General features: G+C 48.6%; 1 protein-coding gene across 2 annotated transcripts in view; it reads right to left on the reverse strand.

Annotated features, from left to right (window-relative positions):
* Positions 1-4,608: 4,608 nt before the first annotated feature.
* Positions 4,609-18,506, reverse strand: part of si:ch1073-15f19.2 (mucin-5AC) — a 23,816-nt gene continuing 9,918 nt past the window's right edge. Inside the window, exons 4-6 of one of the 2 annotated variants that reach the window (XM_065005006.1) lie at positions 8,341-9,012; positions 8,155-8,216; positions 4,609-5,338 (exon numbers count right to left, since the gene is read on the reverse strand). In XM_065005006.1, the coding sequence (XP_064861078.1) occupies positions 5,270-5,338; positions 8,155-8,216; positions 8,341-9,012 (803 nt within the window). In that variant the 3' untranslated portion in view covers positions 4,609-5,269. Of the gene's footprint in view, positions 5,339-8,116; positions 8,217-8,340; positions 9,013-18,506 lie in introns of both variants that reach the window. The other variant, XM_065005004.1, reaches the window with a different exon arrangement.

Raw genomic sequence — 18,506 nt, forward strand, 5'->3', positions numbered from 1 at the left:
CGGTGTAGCCTCTCAGAGCTGTGTGGGGCAGGTCCCCAGTGTCTGTAGTCGTGGGTTACTGTTTGGTGTAGCCTCTCAGAGCTGTGTGGGGCGGGTCCCCGGCGTCTGTAGTCGTGGGTTAGTGTTTGGTGTTCAGTGTAGCCTCTCAGAGCTGTGTGGGGCGGGTCCCAGTGTCTGTAGTCGTGGGTTAGTGTTCGGTGTTCGGTGTAGCCTCTCAGAGCTGTGTGGGGCAGGGCCCCAGCGTCTGTAGTCATGGGTTACTGTTTGGTGTAGCCTCTCAGAGCTGTGTGGGGCGGGTCCCGGCGTCTGTAGTCGTGGGTTAGTGTTTGGTGTTCAGTGTAGCCTCTCAGAGCTGTGTGGGGCAGGTCCCGGCGTCTGTAGTCGTGGGTTAGTGTTTGGTGTAGCCTTCAGAGCTGTGTGGGGCAGGTCCCCAGTGTCTGTAGTCGTGGGTTAGTGTTTGGTGTAGCCTCTCAGAGCTGTGTGGGCGGGTCCCCGGCGTCTGTAGTCGTGGGTTAGTGTTTGGTGTTCAGTGTAGCCTCTCAGAGCTGTGTGGGGTGGGTCCCCGCGTCTGTAGTCGTGGGTTAGTGTTCAGTGTTCAGTGTAGCTCTCAGAGCTGTGTGGGGCAGGTCCCCGGCGTCTGTAGTCGTGGGTTAGTGTTTGGTGTTCAGTGTAGCCTCTCAGAGCTGTGTGGGGTGGGTCCCCGGCGTCTGTAGTCGTGGGTTAGTGTTTGGTGTTCAGTGTAGCCTCTCAGAGCTGTGGGGCGGGTCCCCGGCGTCTGTAGTCGTGGGTTAGTGTTTGGTGTAGCCTCTCAGAGCTGTGTGGGGCAGGTCCCCGGTGTCTGTAGTCAGTTAGTGTTTGTGTAGCCTCTCAGAGCTGTGTGGGGCGGGTCCCCGGCGTCTGTAGTCGTGGGTTAGTGTTTGGTGTTCAGTGTAGCCTCTCAGAGCTGTGTGGGGTGGGTCCCCGGCGTCTGTAGTCGTGGGTTAGTGTTCAGTGTTCAGTGTAGTCTCTCAGAGCTGTGTGGGGAGGGTCCCCAGTGTCTGTAGTCGTGGGTTAGTGTTCGGTGTAGCCTCTCAGAGCTGTGTGGGGCAGGTCCCCGGCGTCTGTAGTCGTGGGTTAGTGTTTGGTGTTCAGTGTAGTCTCTCAGAGCTGTGTGGGGCGGGTCCCCGGCGTCTGTAGTCGTGGGTTAGTGTTTGGTGTTCAGTGTAGCCTCTCAGAGCTGTGTGGGGCGGGTCCCCGGCGTCTGTAGTCGTGGGTTAGTGTTTGGTGTAGCCTCTCAGAGCTGTGTGGGGCAGGTCCCCAGTGTCTGTAGTCGTGGGTTAGTGTTTGGTGTAGCCTCTCAGAGCTGTGTGGGGCGGGTCCCCGGCGTCTGTAGTCGTGGGTTAGTGTTTGGTGTAGCCTCTCAGAGCTGTGTGGGGCAGGTCCCCGGTGTCTGTAGTCGTGGGTTAGTGTTTGGTGTAGCCTCTCAGAGCTGTGTGGGGCGGGTCCCCGGCGTCTGTAGTCGTGGGTTAGTGTTTGGTGTTCAGTGTAGCCTCTCAGAGCTGTGTGGGGTGGGTCCCCGGCGTCTGTAGTCGTGGGTTAGTGTTCAGTGTTCAGTGTAGTCTCTCAGAGCTGTGTGGGGCGGGTCCCCAGTGTCTGTAGTCGTGGGTTAGTGTTCGGTGTAGCCTCTCAGAGCTGTGTGGGGTGGGTCCCCGGCGTCTGTAGTCGTGGGTTAGTGTTCAGTGTTCAGTGTAGTCTCTCAGAGCTGTGTGGGGCGGGTCCCCAGCGCCTGTAGTCGTGGGTTAGTGTTTGGTGTTCAGTGTAGTCTCTCAGAGCTGTGTGGGGCGGGTCCCCAGCGCCTGTAGTCGTGGGTTAGTGTTCAGTGTTCAGTGTAGTCTCTCAGAGCTGTGTGGGGCGGGTCCCCGGCGTCTGTAGTCGTGGGTTAGTGTTCAGTGTTCAGTGTAGTCTCTCAGAGCTGTGTGGGGCGGGTCCCCGGCGTCTGTAGTCGTGGGTTAGTGTTCAGTGTTCAGTGTAGTCTCTCAGAGCTGTGTGGGGTGGGTCCCCGGCGTCTGTAGTCGTGGGTTAGTGTTTGGTGTTCAGTGTAGCCTCTCAGAGCTGTGTGGGGCGGGTCCCCAGCGCCTGTAGTCGTGGGTTAGTGTTTGGTGTTCAGTGTAGTCTCTCAGAGCTGTGTGGGGTGGGTCCCCGGCGTCTGTAGTCGTGGGTTAGTGTTTGGTGTTCAGTGTAGCCTCTCAGAGCTGTGTGGGGCGGGTCCCCAGCGCCTGTAGTCGTGGGGGATACTAAACACACAGTTACAACATGGCCAGCAATTAGAGTCACACTCACACGCAGGAAATAAGGACTTTCCTTTAGTAGTTCTAGAGAGCTGTTTGAGATGAGCTCTAACTCTGTCTGAGATGAGCTCTAACTCTGTCTGAGATGAGCTCTAACTCTGAGATGAGCTCTAACTCTGTCTGAGATGAGCTCTAACTCTGTCTGAGATGAGCTCTAACTCTGAGCTCTAACTCTGAGCTCTAACTCTGAGCTCTAACTCTGAGCTCTAACTCTGTCTGAGATGAGCTCTAACTCTATCTGAGATGAGCTCCAACTCTATCTGAGATGAGCTCCAACTCTGTCTGAGATGAGCTCTAACTCTGAGATGTGTTCTAACTCTGTCTGAGGTGAGCTCTAACTCTGTCTGAGATGAGCTCTAACTCTGTCAGAGATGAGCTCTAACTCTGTCTGAGATGAGCTCTAACTCTGTCTGAGATGACCTCTAACTCTGTCTGAGATGACCTCTAACTCTGTCTGAGATGAGCTCTAACTCTGTCTGAGATGAGCTCTAACTCTGTCTGAGATGAGCTCTAACTCTGTCTGAGATGAGCTCTAACTCTGAGATGAGCTCTAACTCTGTCTGAGATGAGCTCTAACTCTGTCTGAGATGAGCTCTAACTCTGTCTGAGATGAGCTCTAACTCTGAGATGAGCTCTAACTCTGAGATGAGCTCTAACTCTGTCTGAGATGAGCTCTAACTCTGAGATGAGCTCTAAGTCTGTCTGAGATGAGCTCTAACTCTGTCTGAGATGAGCTCTAACTCTGTCTGAGATGAGCTCTAACTCTGTCTGAGATGAGCTCTAACTCTGTCTGAGATGAGCTCTTTGAACCCTGTATGGTTCAACTTAGCGTAGAGGCATGTAGGTGGTTCTACACCAGTCAACATAGCAGTGTCTACGACGATGTCTACAGAGGGGAATGTAGAGATGTGTAGGTGGTCTCAGACTCACACCAGATGGCCGGATGGACAGCTGTGGTTTGTGGTTTTCTTTCCTGTTTCATCAATGGGTTTGATGAATATTTGCAACACTGTGGTTACTGTGGACATTAGAGCCTTGTGTAACACTGTGGTGAATGTGAACATCAGAGACCTTTGTTGTTGAAGTGCAAGCCAGACAGACAGACAAGCAGACAGGCAGGCAGACAGACATATTGTTCAGTAAAGCACGCTCATGTGATGAGTAACCTAGCCTGAAATCTGAAGATTTGCCTTAGCTTCCTGAGTTAAAGTCTAGGTTTCAGAAACACTGGGCTAACACACTGTCACAGTAGAACAGCTCTGTGTGCCAGGTTGGTCCTCAGAGGCTTGGAGGACTGTTGAGTTAGATTGTGTTCTGTTAGACATATTGCCTCTCATTGACCTTACTATCTAGTTCAGAGGAGAGAATGTCACGGTTCTGTTCCAGAGTGGGATGGGAACTCTCTCTAGTTCAGAGGAGAGAATGTCACGGTTCTGTTCCGGAGTGGGATGGGAACTCTCTCTAGTTCAGAGGAGAGAATGTCACGGTTCTGTTCCGGAGTGGGATGGGAACTCTCTCTAGTTCAGAGGAGAGAATGTCACGGTTCTGTTCCGGAGTGGGATGGGAACTGTTCCGGAGTGGGATCTCTAGTTCAGAGGAGAGAATGTCACGGTTCTGTTCCGGAGATGGGATCAGAGGGGAATGTCACGGTTCTGTTCCGAGTGGGATCTCTAGTTCAGAGGAGAGAATGTCACGGTTCTGTTCCGGAGTGGGATGGGAACTCGCTCTAGTTCAGAGGAGAGAATGTCACGGTTCTGTTCCGGAGTGGGATGGGAACTCTCTCTAGTTCAGAGGAGAGAATGTCACGGTTCTGTTCCGGAGTGGGATGGGAACTCTCTCTAGTTCAGAGGAGAGAATGTCACGGTTCTGTTCCGGAGTGGGATGGGAACTCGCTCTAGTTCAGAGGAGAGAATGTCACGGTTCTGTTCCGGAGTGGGATGGGAACTCTCTCTAGTTCAGAGGAGAGAATGTCACGGTTCTGTTCCGGAGTGGGATGGGAACTCGCTCTAGTTCAGAGGAGAGAATGTCACGGTTCTGTTCTAGTTCAGAGGAGAGAATGAGTCCGGAGGGATGGGAACTCTCTCTAGTTCAGAGGAGAGAATGTCACGGTTCTGTTCCGGAGTGGGATGGGAACTCGCTCTAGTTCAGAGGAGAGAATGTCACGGTTCTGTTCTGGAGTGGGAACTCTCTCTCTCTGTTTTCCAGAATGTTTGTGTGCTGGTATAGTACATGACCTATTAACAGTCATGGTGTGAATAAATTTGATTCAAAACTTCACGAGTATGTTTAAGATCTTTATTTAAACAGATTGGATACATTCAATTGCAATCTTAATTATTTCATCAAATATATCTGGTAAAAGAAAATATAACATTTACAAATGTAATAAAGAATATTTTGGTTTCCTTAATTCACACCAAAGTTTAACCATAAAGACATTTCTGTAACAAAAATATTTGGTAAAAGCTAATTGAAAACCAAAAACGCATAGCAACATTACATTTACATTTCATTTAAGTCATTTAGCAGACGCTCTTATCCAGAGCGACTTACAAATTGGTGCTTTCACCTTATGACATCCAGTGGAACAGCCACTTTACAATAGTGCATCTAAGTCTTTTAAGGGGGGGGGGGGGGGGGGGGGGTGAGAAGGATGACTTTATCCTATCCTAGGTATTCCTTAACGAGGTGGGGTTTCAGGTGTCTCCAGAAGGTGACAGAAGAAAAGGCTTCAAAGTCCAGCTTTGTAAAGGGGCACCATTAAACACACAGCATTGGCACAGAAAATGTATTACAGTAAAAGGCTCATTTATATTTCTGACAGCAGAGGACGCGCATTAAGTATCACTATAAAATGAATGAGGACCAATGGAGGGTTTCATTTAACCATAAAACAAATACAACAGCGCCCCCTTCAGGTGAGAATGTCGGTCATGGGGACGTCATGAGCTCTCAAAGAGGAATACTTCACTGGAGGGGGAGGAGGCTTGAAGGGGGGAGGGAGGTCCATCCTGGAGAGAGAGAGAGAGGGGGAGGGAGAGAGTGGAGGGGGAAGAAGGGGAAGGGTGAGGGGGAGAGAGGGGAGGCGATGGGGAGGGGGAGAGAGGGGAGCGGAGGGGAGGAGGAGAGAGGGAGGGAGGGAGAGAGGGAGGGGGGGAGAGCAGAGAAGGATAGAGCGGGAGAGAGTGGGGAGGGAGGAGGAGAGAGGGAGGGAGGGGAGAGGGGGAGAGGGGGGGGGGAGAGAGGGAGGGAGGGGAGAGAGGGAGGGAGGGGAGATAGGGGAGAGGGGGAGAGGGGGGAGAGAGGGAGGGAGGGAGGAGGAGAGAGGGAGGGAGGGGGGAGAGAGGGGAGAGGGGAGAGGGGGGAGAGAGAGCAGAGAAGGATAGAGCGGGAGAGAGTGGGGAGGGGGAGGAGAGGGGAGGGAGGAGGAGAGGGAGGGAGGGGGGGAGGGCAGAGAGGGAGGGAGGGGAGAGGGGGAGAGGGGGAGAGAGAGCAGAGAAGGATAGAGAGGGAGAGAGGGAGGGAGAGGGAGAGAGGGAGGGGGAGGGAGGAGAGAGGGAGGGAGGGGAGAGAGGGAGGGGGAGGGGAGAGGGGGAGAGATAGCAGAGAAGGATAGAGAGGGAGAGAGTGGGGAGGGAGGAGGAGAGAGAGGGAGGGAGGGGAGAGAGGGAGGGAGGGGAGAGGGGGAGAGATAGCAGAGAAGGATAGAGAGGGAGAGAGTGGGGAGGGAGGAGAGAGAGAGGGAGGGAGGGGAGAGAGGGGGGAGAGGGGGAGAGGGGGGAGAGAGAGCAGAGAAGGATAGAGTGGGAGAGAGTGGGGAGGGAGGAGGAGAGAGGGAGGGAGGGGAGAGAGGGGGGGAGGGGAGAGAGGGAGGGGAGGGATGAGGAGAGAGGGAGTGAGAGGGGGAAGAGGGGAGGGAGGAGGAGAGAGGGAGGGAGGGAAGAGAGGGAGGGAGAGGAGAGAGGGGAGGGAGGAGGAGAGAGGGAGGGGAGGGATGAGGAGAGAGGGAGAGAGGGAGAGAGGGGAGGGAGGAGGAGAGAGGGGAGGGAGGAGGAGAGAGAAAGAGGCAGATTGAAAGGCAGGTAGAAAAGAGAGATTAATTGATGTGAACAAATAAAAATAAATGGAGCAGCAGAGCCAGGACAGGAAACACACTCACCTCTTCTGGATAATATACCGTCTGTAGAGGAACCCTACCACGAGCAGCAGAGCCAGGATAGGAAACACACTCACCTCTTCTGGATAATATACCGTCTGTAGAGGAACCCTACCACGAGCAGCAGAGCCAGGACAGGAAACACACTCACCTCTTCTGGATAATATACCGTCTGTAGAGGAACCCTACCACGAGCAGCAGAGCCAGGACAGGAAACACACTCACCTCTTCTGGATAATATACCGTCTGTAGAGGAACCCTACCACGAGCAGCAGAGCCAGGACAGGAAACACACTCACCTCTTCTGGATAATATACCGTCTGTAGAGGAACCCTACCACGAGCAGCAGAGCCAGGACAGGAAACACACTCACCTCTTCTGGATAATATACCGTCTGTAGAGGAACCCTACCACGAGCAGCAGAGCCAGGACAGGAAACACACTCACCTCTTCTGGATAATATACCGTCTGTAGAGGAACCCTACCACGAGCAGCAGAGCCAGGACAGGAAACACACTCACCTCTTCTGGATAATATACCGTCTGTAGAGGAACCCTACCACGAGCAGCAGAGCCAGGACAGGAAACACACTCACCTCTTCTGGATAATATACCGTCTGTAGAGGAACCCTACCACGAGCAGCAGAGCCAGGACAGGAAACACACTCACCTCTTCTGGATAATATACCGTCTGTAGAGGAACCCTACCACGAGCAGCAGAGCCAGGACAGGAAACACACTCACCTCTTCTGGATAATATACCGTCTGTAGAGGAACCCTACCACGAGCAGCAGAGCCAGGACAGGAAACACACTCACCTCTTCTGGATAATATACCGTCTGTAGAGGAACCCTACCACGAGCAGCAGAGCCAGGACAGGAAACACACTCACCTCTTCTGGATAATATACCGTCTGTAGAGGAACCCTACCACGAGCAGCAGAGCCAGGACAGGAAACACACTCACCTCTTCTGGATAATATACCGTCTGTAGAGGAACCCTACCACGAGCAGCAGAGCCAGGACAGGAAACACACTCACCTCTTCTGGATAATATACCGTCTGTAGAGGAACCCTACCACGAGCAGCAGAGTCAGGACAGGAAACACACTCACCTCTTCTGGATAATATACCGTCTGTAGAGGAACCCTACCACGAGCAGCAGAGTCAGGACAGGAAACACACTCACCTCTTCTGGATAATATACCGTCTGTAGAGGAACCCTACCACGAGCAGCAGAGTCAGGACAGGAAACACACTCACCTCTTCTGGATAATATACCGTCTGTAGAGGAACCCTACCACGAGCAGCAGAGCCAGGACAGGAAACACACTCACCTCTTCTGGATAATATACCGTCTGTAGAGGAACCCTACCACGAGCAGCAGAGCCAGGACAGGAAACACACTCACCTCTTCTGGATAATATACCGTCTGTAGAGGAACCCTACCACGAGCAGCAGAGCCAGGACAGGAAGCAGCACCCACCTCTTCTGGATAATATACCGTCTGTAGAGGAACCCTACCACGAGCAGCAGAGCCAGGACAGGAAGCAGCACCCACCTCTTCTGGATAATATACCGTCTGTAGAGGAACCCTACCACGAGCAGCAGAGCCAGGACAGGAAACACACTCACCTCTTCTGGGTAATATACCGTCTGTAGAGGAACCCTACCACGAGCAGCAGAGCCAGGACAGGAAGCAGCACCCACACCACCACGTACCTCTGACTGGGACCTGACAGGAATAATCATCGGTATGTAAATCATGATATATTCAGGTTTTCTGTTTAAAAGTGGTCTACCAAATAGAACGACAAGAAGCCAATACAAAAACCAACCATCTCTGGCTGTGGTCCTACCTGTCTCCCCATGGGAGGGAGTGGAGGTGGAGGTGGTGGAGGTCCCCAGGGTGTGGTCTTCCTTCTCCCCAGCCAGGGTGCTCTTCTCTGGGGTTAGCGTAGTGGACACTGGGCCTCCCTGACCAAAGCTGGAGGTCTCTGCTTCAGACTCGTTCCTCTGCCCACCATCGGATCGGACGCTCCATGGAGTGGGCTGATTTGATTGGACCTTGGGTGGATAGGTGGATCCTGATTGGGCCGTGGATGGGACTCTGATTGGACTGTCCGTGGAGCTGTTGACCTCTGACCCCTTTGGTCCCGCCTCTGTGTTGACTGATCGGTGTGTATTGGAGTTGATTAGCTGGGTGACAGAGGTAGTCATAGTGATACTGGTGTTGTGTGTAGCTGTGGGGGTTGTCATCTCTCCTGGCCCTGTTAGGTCGCTTGTTACGTTGTTGCCGGTAACTGTAGGTTCAGTTACGTTGTTGCCGGTAACCGTAGGTTCAGTTACGTTGTTGCCGGTAACTGTAGGTTCAGTTACGTTGTTGCCGGTAACTGTAGGTTCAGTTACGTTGTTGCCGGTAACCGTAGGTTCAGTTACGTTGTTGCCGGTAACCGTAGGTTCAGTTACGTTGTTGCCGGTAACCGTAGGTTCAGTTACGTTGTTGCCTGGGGTCAAAGTGACAGCAGGACCTGTTATGTAGGAAAGTAATGAGAGACAGAGAGAGAATCATCACTAATATCATAATGTCCCTCTAACTCTTCAACAACTACACATCCCAGGGTGCATTTGTGTCCGGAATGCCCCTTCAGGAAGCAGTAATTGAACAGTTCTCCAACAGGTCCAGCAGAGGGCAGTCTATACCCTTCCTAGGGCTACAGTGATTAACATCTCACTCTCTTTTCGAACCTGTAGAAGAGATGATCACTAGGCCTCAACGTTACGAACACATAGAAATATATTACATAGAACGCACATTCCTCTCTGACATGGAATAATATAATAATAACAACAACATAATGTCTTTTAGCAAAAAATGCTTTTATCCAAAGCAACTTATGGCTGTGAGAATATACCGTTATGTTGTATTGGTGGCCCCAGCAGAAACTCACTATCCTGGTGCTGAAATGCACAATATTCTACCAACTGAGAAACATAGAGTGGTCAGCTCTATCACTGCATGAACACAGTAGCCGTGATTCAGGGCATGCAGATAGAAATGTATAATATAGAACATAACTCTCTGACACTTCAGCTCTATTCATGACATTTCTATCTGCAATATTCAGTAGTAGTACATTGCAGAAGGTGAGTACGTGCTGTACTGTAGCTGCGGTGTCGGTGTATGGGCATTCAGGTAGAAATGTATAATATAGAACAGACGTAAATCACTGACTGAAAGGTGTCAGATCTATTCATGGCTGTTCTATCTGCAACTTTCAGCTGCTGAAGGCGACCGTGTTGTAGCTTCTGTTGCTGTCGGCTGCTGGAGAGCAGGAAGCAGGAAGTGTGAAACTGTGTCCCAAATAGCACACTATTCCTTATATAGTGCACTACTTTAGACCAGAGCCCTATGGCACCCTATTCCTTATATAGTGCACTACTTTAGACCAGAACACTATGGCACTACAAAAGTAGTGCACTATATAGGGAAAGGGCTCCATTTGGGACACAAACATGTGGTCCACATGTCGACGTCTGTTTATCTGAATGTGAAGTGATTTCAGTGTGTCAGTGATGACTCAACTAAACCACATTCATCAACACACACCACACAGGATGGAGACAGAGAGACAGAGAGACGTGCAGATGTACATGTTTTCAGACAGTGAGATGGAGAGAGAGAGAGAGAGACAGAGAGAGAGAGAGAGAGAGAGACAGAGAGAGAGAGAGAGACAGAGAGAGAGAGAGAGAGAGAGAGAGAGACAGAGAGAGAGAGAGAGAGAGAGAGAGAGAGAGAGACAGAGAGAGAGAGAGAGACGTGCAGATGTACATGTTTTCAGACAGTGAGATGGAGAGAGAGAGAGAGAGAGAGAGAGAGGGAGAGAGAGAGAGAGAGAGAGACAGAGAGAGAGACAGAGAGAGAGAGAGAGAGACAGAGAGAGACAGAGAGAGAGATGCAGAGAGAGAGAGACAGTGAGAGACAGATATATACAGACAGAGAGAGCAGAGAGAGATGAGACAGAGAGAGAGAGAGAGAGGTACAGACAGATGTACATGTTTTCAGACAGTGAGATGCAGACAGTGAGATGCAGACAGTGAGATGCAGACAGATATATACAGACAGAGAGATGCAGACAGTGAGATGCAGACAGTGAGATGCAGACAGATATATACAGACAGTGATGCAGATAGAGATGCAGACAGTGGGATGCAGACATAGAGATGCAGACAGTGAGATGCAGACAGAGTGATGCAGACAGAGAGATGCAGACAGTGAGATGCAGACAGTGAGATGCAGACAGAGAGATGCAGACAGTGAGATGCAGACAGTGAGATGCAGACAGAGAGATGCAGACACTGAGATGCAGACAGTTAGATGCAGACAGTGAGATGCAGACAGAGAGATGCAGACAGTTAGATGCAGACAGTGAGATGCAGACAGAGAGAGACAGAGAGATGCAGACAGAGAGATGCAGACAGTGAGATGCAGACAGTGAGATGCAGACAGAGAGAGACAGAGAGATGCAGACAGTGAGATGCAGACAGAGAGAGACAGTGAGATGCAGACAGTGCAATGCAGACAGTGAGATGCAGACAGAGAGATGCAGACAGTTAGATGCAGACAGTGAGATGCATACAGTGTGATGCAGACAGAGAGATGCAGACACTGATATGCACACAGTTAGATGCAGACAGTGAGATGCAGACAGAGAGAGACAGAGAGATGCAGACAGTGAGATACAGACAGAGAGTAAGACAGAGTAGATGCAGACAGTGCAGACAGATGATGCAGAGAGAGAGACAGACAGTGAGATGCAGACATGCATGCAGACACAGTGAGATGCAGACAGATAGATGCAGACAGAGATGCAGACAGATGCAGTTAGAGATATATACAGACAGTGAGATGCAGACAGAGATGCAGACAGTGAGATGCAGATAGAGACAGACAGAGAGATGCAGACAGAGATGCAGACAGATAGATGCAGACAGAGAGATGCAGACAGATTGAGATGCAGTCAGATAGATGCAGACAGAGAGAGACAGAGAGATGCAGACCGATAGGAGAGATATATGCAGACAGTTAGATGCAGACAGTGAGATGCAGACAGAGAGATGCAGACAGTGAGATGCAGACAGAGAGAGACAGAGAGATGCAGACAGAGAGATGCATACAGTGAGATGCAGACAGAGAGAGATGCAGACAGAGATGCAGACAGATGAGATGCAGACAGAGAGATGCAGACAGAGAGATGCAGACAGTTAGATGCAGACAGTAAGATGCAGACAGAGAGAGACAGTGAGATGCAGACAGAGTGATGCAGAGAGAGATGCAGACAGTTAGATGCAGCCAGTAAGATGCAGACAGACAGAGATGCAGACAGAGAGATGCAGTCAGATAGATGCAGACAGTTAGAGACAGAGAGATGCAGACAGATAGATGCAGACATATATATGCAGACAGATATATACAGACATTGAGATGCAGACAGTGAGATGCAGACAGATAAATGCAGACAGAGAGATGCAGATAGAGATGCAGACAGAGAGATGCAGACAGTGAGATGCAGACAGATATATACAGACAGTGAGATGCAGACAGAGAGGTGCAGACAGAGAGATGCAGACCGATAGGTGCAGACCGATATATGCAGACACTGAGATGCAGACAGTTAGATGCAGACAGTGAGATGCAGACAGTAAGATGCAGCCGGTGCATACAGTAGGATGCAGACAGATAGATGCAGACAGAGAGATGCAGACAGAGAGATGCAGACAGATAGATGCAGACAGAGAGATGCAGACAGATAGATGCAGACAGATATATGCAGACAGATATATACAGACATTGAGATGCAGACAGAGTGATGCAGAGAGAGATGCAGACAGAGTGATGCAGACAGATCTATACAGACAGTGAGATGCAGACAGAGAGAGACAGAGAGATGCAGACAGTGAGATGCAGAGAGCTGCAGACAGTGAGATGCAGACAGATATATACAGACAGTGAGATGCAGACAGAGAGGTGCAGACAGAGAGATGCAGACCGATAGATGCAGATATATACAGACAGTGAGACAGACAGAGATGCAGACAGATGAGATGCAGACAGACACTGAGATGCAGACAGTTAGATGCAGACAGTGAGATGCAGACAGAGAGATGCAGACAGTGAGATGAGAGACAGAGAGATGCAGACAGAGAGATGCATACAGTGAGATGCAGACAGAGAGAGGCAGTGAGATGCAGACAGTGAAATGCAGACAGTGAGATGCAGACAGATAGATGCAGACAGAGAGATGCAGAGAGAGATGCAGACAGTTAGATGCAGCCAGTAAGATGCAGCCGGTGCATACAGTAGGATGCAGACAGATAGATGCAGACAGAGAGATGCAGACAGTGAGATGCAGACAGAGAGAGGCAGTGAGATGCAGACAGTGCAATGCAGACAGTGAGATGCAGCCACTGAGAGACAGAGGAATACAGACAGTGAGATGCAGACAGTGAGATGCAGACAGAGAGATGCAGACAGAGAGATGCAGACAGAGAGATGCAGACAGTAAGATGCAGACAGTAAGATGCAGACAGTAAGATGCAGACAGTGAGATGCAGACAGAGAGATGCAGACAGAGAGATGCAGACAGAGAGATGCAGAGAGAGACAGAGAGAGATGCAGACAGTGCAGATGCAGACAGAGAATACAGACAGTGAGATGGAGACAGAGAGATGCAGACAGAGAGATGCAGACAGAGAGATGCAGACAGTGAGATGCAGACAGAGAGAGACAGTGAGATGCAGACAGTGAGATGCAGCCAGTGAGATGCAGACAGAGAGAGACAGTGAGATGCAGACAGTGAGATGCAGCCAGTGAGAGACAGAGGAATACAGACAGTGAGATGCAGACAGTGAGATGCAGACAGTGAGATGCAGACAATGAGATGCAGACAGTAAGATGCAGACAGAAATATGCAGACAGAGAGATGCAGACAGTTAGATGCAGACAGTGAGATGCAGACAGAGAGAGACAGACAGTGACATGCAGACAGTGAGAGACAGTGAGATGCAGACAGTGAGATGCAGACAGAGAGATGCAGACAGTGAGATGCAGCCAGTGAGATGCAGACAGTGAGATGCAGACAGTGAGATGCAGACAGAGATATGCAGACAGTGAGATGCAGACAGTGAGATGCAGACAATGAGATGCAGACAGTGAGAGACAGAGGAATACAGACAGTGAGATGCAGACAGTGAGATGCAGACAGTGAGATGCAGACAGTGAGATGCAGACAGTGAGATGCAGACAGTGAGATGCAGACAGTGAGATGCAGACAGTGAGATACAGACATATATATGCAGACAGTGAGATACCCTCTCCCTATCTCCAGACAGTGAGATCTGACAGTGAGATGAACAAGTGAGATGCAGACAGATTTTATATGCAGACTTTAACATGCCAGAAGATTTAAACAGTAGATGCAGACTTTGAGATACAGACAGATATATACAGACAGTGAGATGCTGTTTCTGAGATGCAGACAGAGAGATGCAGACAGTGAGAGATCTCTGTTCCTGAGATGCAGACCCTGAGATCTCTGACCTGAGAGTGCAGATCTAGAGTTTCTGAGAGTGCAGACAGATATCTCAGACAGTGAGATGCAGACAGTGAGATGCAGACAGTGAGATGCAGATATAGAGATGCAGACAGTGAGATGCAGATATAGAGATGCAGACAGAGAGATGCAGACAGTGAGATGCAGACAGAGAGATGCAGACAGTGAGATGCAGATATAGAGATGCAGACAGTGAGATGCAGATATAGAGATGCAGACAGAGAGATGCAGACAGTAAGAGGCAGACAGTGAGATGCCAACAGAGAGATGCAGACAGTAAGAGGCAGACAGTGAGATGCAGACAGTGAGATGCAGACAGTGAGATGCAGACAGAGAGATGCAGACAGGTGGCTGTAAAAATTCCCTTCGGTGAGTCTCAATAATGCAAGGAGCGTCCTCTCCTTGCCTCCTCTCCCTGTCTCCTTTCCTTCATCTGCACAGACCCAGAACAACTATAGATAAAATATATTTTATATTTTTCCATCGCCTTAACATGCCAGAACACTTTAAACTCTAGTTTCCTCTATCTTTGGTCAATGTTCCTGAGAGTCTCTGTTTCTGAGAGTCTCTGTTTCTGAGAGTCTCTGTTCCTGAGAGTCTCTGTTCCTGAGAGTCTCTGTTCCTCCACAATTCAGAGGTTAAATTCCTGCTTTTCGCAGATGACCTGTGCCTGCTGTCACCCACAGGCCCTGGCAGTAAACCCCCACAGCACATGGCCTACAGCAGAGCCTGGACCTGCTAGAGCAGTACTGCCAGACCTGGACCCTGGCCTACAGCAGAGCCTGGACCTGCTAGAGCAGTACTGCCAGACCTGGGCCCTGGCAGTAAACCCCAAAAAGACTAAAATAATGATTTTCCAGAGAAGATCCAGATCTCAGGGAATTAATGCAAACCTGGGCCCTGGCAATAAACCCCACAAAATACAGCAGATACTGAACACACTACAATTACTGAGGTTTAAATATATAAGTACTGCAGACTACTACTGAGGTTTAAATATAGGTACTGTACACACTAAATTACTGAGGTTTAAATAAATAAGACTAAACACTAATGATTTTGAGGTTTAAATCCAGATCTCAATTACTGAGGTTTAAATATATAGAGTACTGTACACACTACAATTACTGAGGTTTAAATATATAGAGTACTGCACACACTACAATTACTGAGGTTTAAATATATAGAGTACTGTACACACTACAATTACTGAGGTTTAAATATATAGAGTACTGTACACACTACAATTACTGAGGTTTAAATATATAGAGTACTGAACACACTACAATTACTGAGGTTTAAATATATAGAGTACTGTACACACTACAATTACTGAGGTTTAAATATATAGAGTACTGTACACACTACAATTACTGAGGTTTAAATATATAGAGTACTGTACACACACTACAATTACTGAGGTTTAAATATATAGACACACTACAATTACTGTACACACTACAATTACTGAGGTTTAAATATATAGAGTACTGTACACACTACAATTACTGAGGTTTACAATTACTGAGGTTTAAATATATAGAGTACTGTACACACTACAATTACTGAGGTTTAAATATATAGACTGCACACTACAATTACTGAGGTTTAAATATATAGAGTACTGCACACACTACAATTACTGAGGTTTAAATATATAGAGTACTGCACACACTACAATTACTGAGGTTTAAATATATAGAGTACTGCACACACTACAATTACTGAGGTTTAAATATATAGAGTACTGAACACACTACAATTACTGAGGTTTAAATATATAGAGTACTGTACACACTACAATTACTGAGGTTTAATTATGAGGTTTAAATATATAGAGTACTGTACACACTACAATTACTGAGGTTTAAATATATAGAGTAACACCAATTAATGAGGCAGTGTACTGAGGTTTAAATATAGAGTACTGTACACACTACAATTACTGAGGCATTCTACACCTGAGGTTTAAATATTAAGAACTCATTCAAATTGAAATACCTATTATAATTTATCTAAAACTAATTGAATGTGTCATTGAACCAATTGCACTTTATGGCAGCGAGGTGTGGGGTCCCCTTGCAAATCAACATTTCACCAAATGGGACAAACACCCCATGTAAACCCTGCATGCAGAGTTCTGTAAGATTCTCCTACATGTCCAGAGGAAAACTACAAACCCTGCATGCAGAGTTCTGTAAGATTCTCCTACATGTCCAGAGGAAAACTACAAACCCTGCATGCAGAGTTCTGTAAGATTCTCCTACATGTCCAGAGGAAAACTACAAACCCTGCATGCAGAGTTCTGTAAGATTCTCCTACATGTCCAGAGGAAAACTACAAACCCTGCATGCAGAGTTCTGTAAGATTCTCCTACATGTCCAGAGGAAAACTACAAACCCTGCATGCAGAGTTCTGTAAGATTCTCCTACATGTCCAGAGGAAAACTACAAACCCTGCATGCAGAGTTCTGTAAGATTCTCCTACATGTCCAGAGGAAAACTACAAACCCTGCATGCAGAGTTCTGTAAGATTCTCCTACATGTCCAGAGGAAAACTACAAACCCTGCATGCAGAGTTCTGTAAGATTCTCCTACATGTCCAGAGGAAAACTACAAACCCTGCATTCAGAGTTCTAAAATACAGATTCTCCTACATGTCCAGAGGAAAACTACAAACCCTGCATGCAGAGTCCAGAGAAAACTACAAACCCTGCATTCAGAGTTCTCCTACATGTCCAGAGGAAAACTACAAACCCTGCATTCAGAGTTCTGTAAGATTCTAACATGTCCAGAGGAAAACTACAAACCCTGCATTCAGAGTTCTGTAAGTTCACTACAAACCCTGCATTCTAAGATTCTACATGTCCAGAGGAAAACTACAAACCCTGCATGCAGAGTTCAAAGATTCTCCTACATGTCCAGAGGAAAACTACAAACCCTGCATGCAGAGTTCTGTAAGATTCTCCTACATGTCCAGAGGAAAACTACCCTGCATTCAGAGTTCTGTAAGATTCTCCTACATGTCCAGAGGAAAACTACAAACCCTGCCAGAGTTCTGTAAGATTCTCCTGAAAACTACAAACCCTGCATTCAGACTAGATTCTCCTACATGTCCAGAGGAAAACTACAAACCCTGCATGCAGAGTTCTGTAAGATTCTCCTACATGTCAGAGGTCCCCTGCATGCAGAGTTCTGTAAGATTCTCCTACATGTCCAGAGGTTCATGCAGACCTGATTCTCCTACACATAAGATTTCTACATGTCCAGAGGAAAACACACTGAGTTCTGTAAGATTCTCCTACATGTCCAGAGGAAAACTACAAACCCTGCATGCAGAGTTCTGTAAGATTCTCCATGTCCAGAGGTTCACAAACCCTGTTCTCCAGAGGAAAACTACAAACCCTGCACAGAGTTCTGTAAGATTCTCCTACATGTCCAGAGGTACAAACCCTGCATCCAGCTGGTCCTGAGTTCACTAACCTGTCTCCTACATGTCCAGAGGAAAACTACAAACTGCAAGCCTCAGTCCCTGACTCAAACCCTCCAGTTCTGGTCCTGTCCAGAGAAAACTACAAACCCTGCATGCAGAGTTCTAAGAACCTGTTCAAACCCTCACTGTAAGATTCTCCTCAGTCAAACCCCATCCAGATTCTCCTACATGTCCAGAGGAAAACTACAAACCCTGACTGCAGGGCAGAATTAGGTAATAAAAACAAACAAATAGAGCAATTCAGTTTTGGAAACATCTAAAATACAGTGACCCCCTTCTCATATCATTACCAAGCCCTGCAATGCCAAGAGCTGAGCAAAGAAGAGTCCCCTCATCCAGCTGGTCCTGAGTTCACTAACCTGTTCTACTAACACACTGAAGCCTCAGTCCCCTCATCCAGCTGGTCCTGAGTTCACTAACCTGTTCTACTAACACACTGAAGCCTCAGTCCCCTCATCCAGCTGGTCCTGGGTTCACTAACCTGTTCTACTAACACACTGAAGCCCCAGTCCCCTCATCCAGCTGGTCCTGAGTTCACTAACCTGTTCTACTAACACACTGAAGCCTCAGTCCCCTCATCCAGCTGGTCCTGGGTTCACTAACCTGTTCTACTAACACACTGAAGCCCCAGTCCCCTCATCCAGCTGGTCCTGAGTTCACTAACCTGTTCTACTAACACACTGAAGCCTCAGTCCCCTCATCCAGCTGGTCCTGAGTTCACTAACCTGTTCTACTAACACACTGAAGCCCCAGTCCCCTCATCCAGCTGGTCCTGAGTTCACTAACCTGTTCTACTAACACACTGAAGCCTCAGTCCCCTCATCCAGCTGGTCCTGAGTTCACTAACCTGTTCTACTAACACACTGAAGCCCCAGTCCCCTCATCCAGCTGGTCCTGGGGCTGAGTTCACTAACCTGTTC

Source organism: Oncorhynchus nerka, linkage group LG19, assembly GCF_034236695.1.
Source record: "Oncorhynchus nerka isolate Pitt River linkage group LG19, Oner_Uvic_2.0, whole genome shotgun sequence".
NCBI lineage: Eukaryota > Metazoa > Chordata > Actinopteri > Salmoniformes > Salmonidae > Oncorhynchus > Oncorhynchus nerka.